At 46.9% G+C, this 9,223-nt stretch overlaps 2 protein-coding genes across 2 annotated transcripts in view; both read left to right on the top strand.

Moving 5' to 3' along the window:
• LOC118417413 (large neutral amino acids transporter small subunit 1-like) overlaps nt 1–9,040 on the top strand; it is a 14,641-nt gene extending 5,601 nt beyond the window's left edge. The window contains exons 4-12 of the mRNA XM_035822971.1: nt 2,213–2,338; nt 4,781–4,886; nt 5,195–5,239; nt 5,644–5,767; nt 6,092–6,195; nt 6,734–6,830; nt 7,211–7,360; nt 8,150–8,327; nt 8,775–9,040. Of these exons, the coding sequence (XP_035678864.1) occupies nt 2,213–2,338; nt 4,781–4,886; nt 5,195–5,239; nt 5,644–5,767; nt 6,092–6,195; nt 6,734–6,830; nt 7,211–7,360; nt 8,150–8,327; nt 8,775–9,040 (1,196 nt within the window). The remainder of the gene's footprint in view (nt 1–2,212; nt 2,339–4,780; nt 4,887–5,194; nt 5,240–5,643; nt 5,768–6,091; nt 6,196–6,733; nt 6,831–7,210; nt 7,361–8,149; nt 8,328–8,774) is intronic.
• On the top strand, nt 2,400–4,586 carry LOC118418351. Its single transcript, XM_035824227.1, has 2 exons — nt 2,400–3,657; nt 4,075–4,586. The coding sequence occupies exons 1-2, from the start codon at nt 2,830–2,832 to the stop codon at nt 4,303–4,305; spliced, it is 1,059 nt and encodes a 352-aa protein (XP_035680120.1). The 5' UTR covers nt 2,400–2,829; the 3' UTR covers nt 4,306–4,586.
• Nucleotides 9,041–9,223: the final 183 nt, after the last annotated feature.

Genomic DNA, 9,223 nt, shown 5'->3' with positions numbered 1-9,223 from the left:
TTTAGCACTTAAAAGATTGCAGCATGCCATTAGCCCAGTATGGCAGACCCTGTACTTAGCACCTTCCAACCGTCTAGCCCACTTAATTACAGCGTACACGATCAAACATAGTCTTCCTCGGGTAACTACACACACCAGCCCGGTCGATTGTTATCACTAATCGATGACCTGCTAGACCGTCGCTTCCGTCATCGCCTGGTGGAAAGGTTAAAGGTCACGCCCCTGGGAGTTGACCCTTGACACGACCCGTCTGCCGCGAGGGACCCCCGTGATTACTGATGACGTAATAAGCCATTCAGAAATTACCTTAAGGAAAAAATTCTATGGAAAAATGTCAATTACAATTCTACAGTCGCGAACGCACGGATATAGACTATCAAGAAAGGATACATTGACGCTTATTATTCTGGTCTCAGAGAAGTACTAAAATACGCTGTTACTTTGAAATGCAGACCGTATGGCTGAGTCTTGTGGGCTTTGGTGATTATTGCATTAAAGTGAAGAAAAAAATGACGCAAGTTTCATGCGTTCAGCCCAACAATAGTTCATTCCAGCCACTGAAAACTCAAAGGAGAAAAAATGAATTAAATTGCCGATCGAAAAGAACTAGACTGCGAACCAACACCGAGTTCACACGCTATCCAGTCAATGTGTGCACCAACAGACCATAGAGAGGAACACAGTCAAACCCGTACCGATGACCATCCTCTGTATAAGCTATCTGGCCATTTTTGGGTGGTCCCTTTGATGCTTTCCCCTTGACTCAATCATTTTTCTTTTCATGATTTACGTCAAGTCACTTGAATATTATTACACACAGGTACTTGTACATTTTTGACGTTGTTCCCTTCAATGATACCAGCAGTAGTTCCAGAACGCGGACGGGCTTCTCCCGTTGCCTGTTGTACTGTTTAGCACTGATTACTTGACAGACGATCAAAAACCTGCGAAGCTGGGAGTTTTCAGGAGGAAACATATTGTAATTCGATGAAATCCCGTCGATCCCAAACTAAACAAATTACAAGAAATATCCTTTTGATGTTGTAAAGCACAGTAGCCTGTTGTACTGTTAAGCACTGATTACATACGGCGCAATGACGTTTAGAAAAAAAATTGAAAATATGAACTTCATCTTGCAGGTCAAAGTTCCAAAATGAAAACTATATTTCAAATCCAAGGAAAGGACAGCAATGAAGTCGAGATTACCTTTATCAATTTATTTCTTAATCTTCAAAAGAGATCCATAGATGTTCACACAAAGTAGCCAATACCTTATGTACTTTTTTATGTGTTGTCATTCATGTCCCTCTCCATTGCGAGTCCCCATCGCCTTGCAGCAGAGCGCTGTGTACCACAGATAAGGCGGTTTGATGTAAAACGTTAAAGCCCATCTCCTGACCCGGCATGAGTAAAGGTCGGGCCGGAGATTCAGGAGATGACGGCGGCGAGGAACGATTGATCTCGCCGCCTGTAGTTTATCTGCGCGGCTTGTTATGTAAAGCACGGGAGTCGTCAGCAGTGATCGGAAAGATAAGGCGGGAAACTAGGAGTCATACAGGCCGTCGCCTAGCAACGGCGCAGGTTAGGAATGATTGATGGGCGGGCAGACGAACATCTGTGTCCGCTGAGGAAAGCGGTTATCGCCTGATCAGAAGAACCAGAAGATCAGGAATAAGAGATTGAGTATTGGCCAAAAAGCAGTTACTCAAGCAACTGGATATGGTTTTGGAAACGGTCAGACGTGATTGAGCATTGATTTGAAAACTCTAGGAAGAAAGGACGTCGGGTCCGGAAATTGTACCAACTGGTTGGCATTAGACGCGATGGAAAGGAAACTAAGTCAGTGTGAAGGACCATGGTCCATTTTCTAAGAGCGGACACAGTAGATCGTTGTAGGTGGTCGCTTGAATTGATTGTAATTAAAAGAGTAGATTGCTCTGTCTGGAAGAGTTTTGGCACTACCCACCGCCCTTTTCTAATCTTTTTCGTGGAAACTCAACTCATGAACATCGCTGCAATTTGTCTGTGTTAGCTTGTGTGTGTGTGTGTGAGGAGTGTGTATTTGAGAGTGTCTATATAACAGACTATCCCGTGTCTCCCTGCAGCGATCCTGACGGCGATAAACTGCGGGAAGGTGCGATGGGCTACACGGGTGTGTGAGTGTGTTGGTGTATGTGTGTGTGTAACAGGATTTTCCCGTGTTTCTCTGTAGCAATCCTGACGGCGATAAACTGCGGGAAGGTGCGGTGGGCCACACGGGTGATGGACCTGTTCACCGCCGCCAAGCTGCTGGCGCTCGCCCTGATCATCGGGCTCGGGGTCATGCAGCTCGCCAAGGGTGAGGCAGTGTGTGTGTGTGAACGCATGAATGAGCCAGCGATGTGCTGATTAATAAGTCAGTCAATTAATGTTATGTAAATTAATCTAAAGGGAAACCTTCAGAGCTATACCATCACGTGTGCCCTACGTGTAGCCCACACGTCGGGCACACGTATTATCTAGAGCTAACATTAGTATCGGCAAGTGTACGTTCGTGGAGTCTTAGCAACAGGTGCGTTAACGGGTTTGCACTCCGCACTGTTAATTTTCTTTAGACAGAGAACAAAAGCCCCCTAACGTCCCCAGTGTCCCACCGCACTGCTTATTTTGTTGTCTGCTCCTTTGCCGGAGGGTTGTTTGGTGTTTCTTTAGTACAAATAGAACCCTGTTGATCAAAACAGAACGCATAGAACGCCGCCGTTTGTGTCCCTGCTTACGCGAGGATCGAGCGTTACCGGGGAGACGTTCTATCGTTCTAAACAGCCCAAATAGCCAGGCTTGTGTTACACGATGAGCGACCAGACGTCCTACACGTACCAGGCCCGCGTGCGTGGCGGCACCGACGGCGAGCAACATGGCAACTTCTTCCTGCACGAGTTTTTCGGCACCAAGGCCGTACAGAGCGTCACCGGCTGGCAGGGCGGCGAGCCCGTGGTGTTCTACACCGTCACTGTGCGGTCAGCCCGGGAGGTGGAGGACTTCGTGCGGTACCTCCTGTATTTTCACGAGGAACGGAACGACACCAGGTGGCACTGGGTTAAGGGCGGCCTCACCAAGCGTAAGGTTGTCTCCCCGATCCCCCGGACCTACAACATCTTCCAGCAGGCTCTCTGTAGTTGCTGGCGGTTCGATATTCTTACGGACACGCCGTTCCTGGGCAAACTGCTCTACGTGGACCTGTTATGGAGCTTTGAGAACCTGGTGACGAGAATCATGCGGCAGATAGACGACAGGACCAACGGCACCCGCCTCCCGTCCTGGTACCCCCTCAGGCGATCCTACGACAAACTGCAGTACTTCATAAACGCCGCAAAACGCGCGACGCACAAGAACGCGGAAGGTGACATCGTGAGCCTACTCAATCAACTGCACTCGCGGCGCGGTCTCGGGTACCTTCACCAGGCCTCGTACTATATTCATCCGCGGCTGATCAGCCTGCTATTACGTCACGGGGCGGACCCGGAACTCTGGTCCCCACGTCAGTTCCGGAAGCGGCCGGTGCACTGCCTGTTCCTGGTTTTCCAGAACAGGATGTACACCGGATATGACGACACAGACAAGCGGGTGAAGCGGTGCCTCAGACTGTTCTGTAGAGCCATGCCGCGGGTACCCCTGCAGGTAGGTCCAGATCTATTCTTTTTTTGTGTCTTAATATTCACTGTAATTATCACATTTTTAGAATCATGGTATATCAAGCTCCTTAAGTGCACAAGCTCTGTTTATATCGCGAAATGTCCCATTTTTTGGCAAGTGATGCCGCTTGAGTGACGCAAAGTGTCAATATCAGTATTTTTCATAGTTTTTGTTATTTTGGTATCTGTTCAGTATATCTGTATCGATATAGCCTGTATAATATCCTTTGGCGTAACACACCGACTTCGAAGGCACGCGGCGTGGGCTCAGAATATCACGTTAGCATTATTATGTAGTAGCTAATAGAATCAAAGGACTACTACTGTCAGTCTAGTACACAATAAAGACCTACCATTAGATAAAGTTGATCACAAAATGATTTGGGTTGATTACTTGTTCCAGAGAATACCATCAGAAGAAGTCCCGGACAGTCGCGATCAGAGGAAGAGGTGCGCACAGAAGTGGAACACCTGGGTACCCGAGGACAGGTGGGCGGCGCCCTGTCAACTCAAACACCTGTGCAGGTGTTCCGTCAGACGGCTACTGATGGAGAAGGCGTGTCTACCTGACGGCATCTTCCTCCTACCCTTACCTGCTCTACTGCACAGATACCTCAACCTGGAACACGACTGATGTGTGAACGAGTCATGTGGCTACTTTACCTTAGAAGGAATTTTGACCCTCAGAGCAAAAGAATCTAAAGAAAAAAGGAATAGAAATGAAATATGGGTTGGGGATACTCTTGCGCTGTACTTCTAGTTTACTTACAAAAACACAATTACTGACATTTTAATTTTTATCATGGAGTATACTGCATATGACCCGGTGGTGGTTTTAAGAATAATGAGATAACGAAATGTTTATGGATTTTATATTTTCTAAAAGTCGATTAAAATACTTTGAAGAACAAAACAGATCTCTGTGTCATTGTCTATGTATGCTTTTACGGTTATTGTGATTAGAGTGACCCATTCCACCCGCTGTTTGCTTTTCATCCCGCACCTTCTGTACTTCTGAAGAGACTGGTGTGTAAACCCCGTCAGACAATCAAGATCTGTCCACGGCTATGTATGGCCTTGAGTTTAAACTTTCACTTGTGTACCACCAGGTGAGACGGAGCACCTTCAGCCCGACACGTCCTTCCGCGGCACGTCAGGCTCCGTGGGGGGTATCGCGCTGGCCTTCTACTCCGGGCTGTTCGCTTACGGGGGCTGGTAAGTGTCAGGTTCAGGTGGTACACATAGTGTTCATCCTGCTCACCTTCTGCTTAGGACTCTTCGGTTGGAGAAGATGGTAAGTGATGAGAAAAATAAGAAGCAGAAAACAAACAGATTTACAAAACATACTGTACGTATACATCTCTGCATTAATGTTTCTCTAGCGGGAGACCGATTTATATAATGAAAATCGCCATTCGAGTATGAACATTTACAGTGATAGTCAAATAGATATGCAGTGATTCTGCACCTTATTAGAAGTTTTAAATATTCAATACAGACTTTTGTATCATTATTTCTAATAGGAACTACCTGAACTTCGTGACAGAGGAGATGAAGAATCCGTACAGGTGCGTAATCATTTTCTTTGGGAATAAATGTCAAAAGTCTGCGGGGTCATCAATCAATTGCCACTCGTATGTTTCTTTCAAAGTCCCATACAATTTTACCATTTGGCTTGTCGCTTCAATTACAAGAACGTACCTTACCACCATATCTCTTCCATTCCCGGAACCTACCTTACTACCATTCTCTTCCATTCCCGGAACCTACCTTACATCCCTGTCGCTTTCATTCCCGGAACCTACCTTACAACCCTGTCGCTTCCTTTCCCGGAACCTACCTTACAACCCTGTCGCTTTCATTCCCGGAACCTACCTTACAACCCTGTCGCTTCCTTTCCAGGAACCTACCTTACAACCTTGTCGCTTCCATTCCAGGAACCTAGCTTACCACCATGTCGCTTCCATTCCAGGAACCTACCGCGGGCCATCGTGATCTCCCTGCCCCTGGTGACCATAGTGTACATCCTGGCTAACGTGGCCTACTTCACCACTCTGTCTCCGGAGGAACTGCTCAAGTCAAACGCCGTGGCCGTGGTGAGGATAAACGTCTTTCATTGAAATGACTACATGAAATAATAAGATAAGTTTCTTGAATAAGTATAAGAATAAGTTGGCATCCTTCTATCCCGGGGGAAGATGGTAGCACGCTATGGATTCATGGCTGTGGACAGCACCTCGAATGAGTTGTCATTCCTATCCTGGCATGGAAGTCACAGTTATAATTAGGGACTGTTGTCTCAACGTTTATGATAGTATCTCATAAGTATGAAGTTATAATGATCACTCGAATTTTCAGTGCGACATTGTACGTATTTGTCTACTCCACGTAAAAGTAAATGTGAGCCATGTTTTCCCTAGACATATGGAGACCGTCTGCTCGGGGTGGCGAACTGGATTATTCCCGTCTTCGTCGCCATGTCAACTTTCGGGGGCGTCAACGGATCGCTCTTCACGTCATCACGGTATTAATGGAGTGGATGCCTGTAGATTCAACAAATGCTTTCTCAACGAAGAACACGTATTTCTTTGTGAATCATGAGTGAATCTTTGTGAATTAGCCCTTGTACGTGGGGTATAGATAGTATAAGTCTGCATAAATATAAATAGGGTGAATGATTAATCTTGAGTCAATCATGGGTCGTGTGTGACGTAACTGATAGATCTTCGGCTCGGAATCCAGTGATCCCGAATTTGATGCCCCTGACGTTGTGTCTTTGGGAAAGGCACTATACACGACCTTCCTCACTACACCCAGGTGTAAAAATGGGTACCTGATACACTGTCCTCGTTTGTCCAAAAGCAAATAGAAAAAATATGGGTAGGTCCGAAAGGGTAGAGCGATATTCTCCTTTCCGTAGGTTGCCATCTGTTCGATTTTTTAAATAAAATTTTTAAATAGTCCATAGAGTACAGATAATTAAGATTGTCTGATACGTTATTCAATAGACTTGGCCAAGTCAGTAATCTTTTGAATCTGCTATCCACGTGTGTCTGCCGCAGGTTGTTCTTCGTGGGGGCGCGCGAGGGTCACCTGCCCGACATCCTGGCGATGATCCACGTCAGACGCTTCACTCCCGTCCCCTCACTCATCTTCACGGTAAGGCACCCACAATGCGGAACGCACGAATTAATGAATACATGGATGAATATATGCTTGCGAGAATAAATGAATGCATGGATGAATGCCAGAATGAATGAACGTGTGAATAAACGATCGAATGAGACATGCCTTTGTCACCTTCGCTCGGACCAAACACATTTATATTGCAAAGAAAGGTTCATTTACAGGCATAAACATACATAATGTTCTCTAACTTGTACACAGGATCGACTTTTGAATACTGTCGCCCAAAAGGCTTGTGGCAACAGCGACAGCGAAACAGCAAAAACTTTCAGACATCTTGTAAGGCGGCTGCTGCAAGATTCAAAACATTTCTACTTTGTTGTACGATCTTATTTTCTTCTGCACCTCACCAGTGCCTGATGTCCCTGGTGATGTTGGTGTCGGGGGACATCTTCGACCTGATCAACTACTTCAGCTTCTTCAACTGGCTCTGTGTGGGCATCGCCATCATCGGGCAGCTCATTCTCCGCGTCATGAAGCCGGATATGCCCCGTCCCGTCAAGGTGCTTGGCTGTCGTGCGTTATCGTGTCGATGTCGTGCTTTGTCGTGGGGCTGTCGTGTTGTGTCGTACCTTGTCGTGTCGTGAGCGGGCATCGCCATCATAGGCCAGCTCATCCTCCGCGTCATGAAGCCGGAAATGCCTCGCCCGGTCAAGGTGCTTAGCTGTCGTGTGCTGTCGGTGTCGATGTCGTGTGCTGACGTGTCGATGTCGTGCGCTGCCGTGTCGCTGTGGTGTTTTGTCGTAACTTGTCGTGTCGTTAGCGGGCATCGCCATCATAGGCCAGCTCATCCTCCGCGTCATGAAGCCGGATATGCCTCGTCCGGTCAAGCTGCTTGGCTGTCGTGCGCTGTTGTGTCGTTGTCGTGTTGTATCGTGCAGTGTCGTGTCGCGTTGTTGGGTAACAATCATCTGGCAGCTCATCCTCCAACCCGACATGTCCTGCCCGGTCAAGGTGTAGGTCCCTCGTGTGTTGTCGTGTACTTGTATTGTGTCGTATCATGCGTGGGATTGTCATCATCGTGCAGTTCACATGCACAATGCTGGTCATGAAGCCCGACATACCTCATCCTGTCAATTGAATTCAAGGTACTTGGCCGGTGTGCAGTGTCGTACTGTATCGTGTCGCATGGTGCCGCTGTGAATGGGACAACAGACAAGCTACAGGTTACCAGTATCAGCCAGTTTATCGTGGGACATAAAGCGGCTACTGTACCGTGTTATATCATGTACTGATGCATTTGTATCCCCCCCAAAACGGGCACTTGATATTCGAGGCGTATGTACACCCAGGTACACCTCGCCCTCCCAATCTTCTTCGTCCTGGCCTGCATGTTCCTGGTCATCGTGTCCATCTATGAGACGCCTATCCAGTGCCTGGTGGGCTTCGGCATCATCCTATCGGGGCTGCCGGTGTACTTCGTCGGTGTCTGGTGGAAGGCGAAGCCGAAGTGGCTCGTCGATGGGCTCGGTAACTTCGTCATTTTTTCATCAAAGTTTGACATCAAGTTGTGTGAAATAATTGTAAAATCCTAACTCCATCTAGATATCTTCAAATTCCCTGTTAGATTACAAATGGTTGAATCTTTCTTTATCCACTGGGAGCTCAAATCGATCTGCAGGCCTTACATGATTGGGTTCTAATAAATCCAGGATAAACGTTTTGTTCTTGACAAGATTGAATAGAATGTAAATGAAACAAATTTAAAGAAGATACTGTTCAAATGAGATAGTGTTTTTCTCTACTACGTCACATTGTTATTGTATGCAGACTACACAATAACAACTAACGTTACATCTTGGGATACAAGTACGAGTAAGGTAGCAGTATCCGAATAGTATGTTTCGTGGATGCTCCATTTATATTGTTACCAGCACTAACAATTTTCATCTTAGAACTTTTAATCTATTTTTGCAGACTCAATGACCCGAACCTTGCAGAAAGCCCTGGAGGTGATGCCCCAAGAGCAGGTCTCGCACACCCAGGGGTCAACGGAAGGCGGGAAGGGGCCCACAAAGGTCCCGGATGATGCAGACGATCCTGACGAGGGGATTCAAAATGGCGGCCCGGAGGCTGACGGAAATGACGTCATGATGCAGAACGTGCTCAACCGGAAGACTGGTAGGAAGGACAGGGAAAGCCCGGATGCTGATGACGACGTCTTTCAGAAAATTGAAACGTAGAAAATGATCGCGGCTGCACTTTCTGTGTGGTTGTCACCAGCATTTCTGCTTCAGCCTTCGCTGCTGTACAGAGCAGTTGGAGAAGCAATGCCGTAGATTACACTAATGCATTTGGTATTCATGATCTAGATATATTATTCATCTAGATATGGTGTTTTGGTCTCGCGAGTGTAATCCATGCTA

This window comes from Branchiostoma floridae, chromosome 6 (genome assembly GCF_000003815.2).
Source record: "Branchiostoma floridae strain S238N-H82 chromosome 6, Bfl_VNyyK, whole genome shotgun sequence".
Lineage (NCBI taxonomy): Eukaryota > Metazoa > Chordata > Leptocardii > Amphioxiformes > Branchiostomatidae > Branchiostoma > Branchiostoma floridae.
This window is presented reverse-complemented; position numbering and strand designations above follow the sequence as displayed.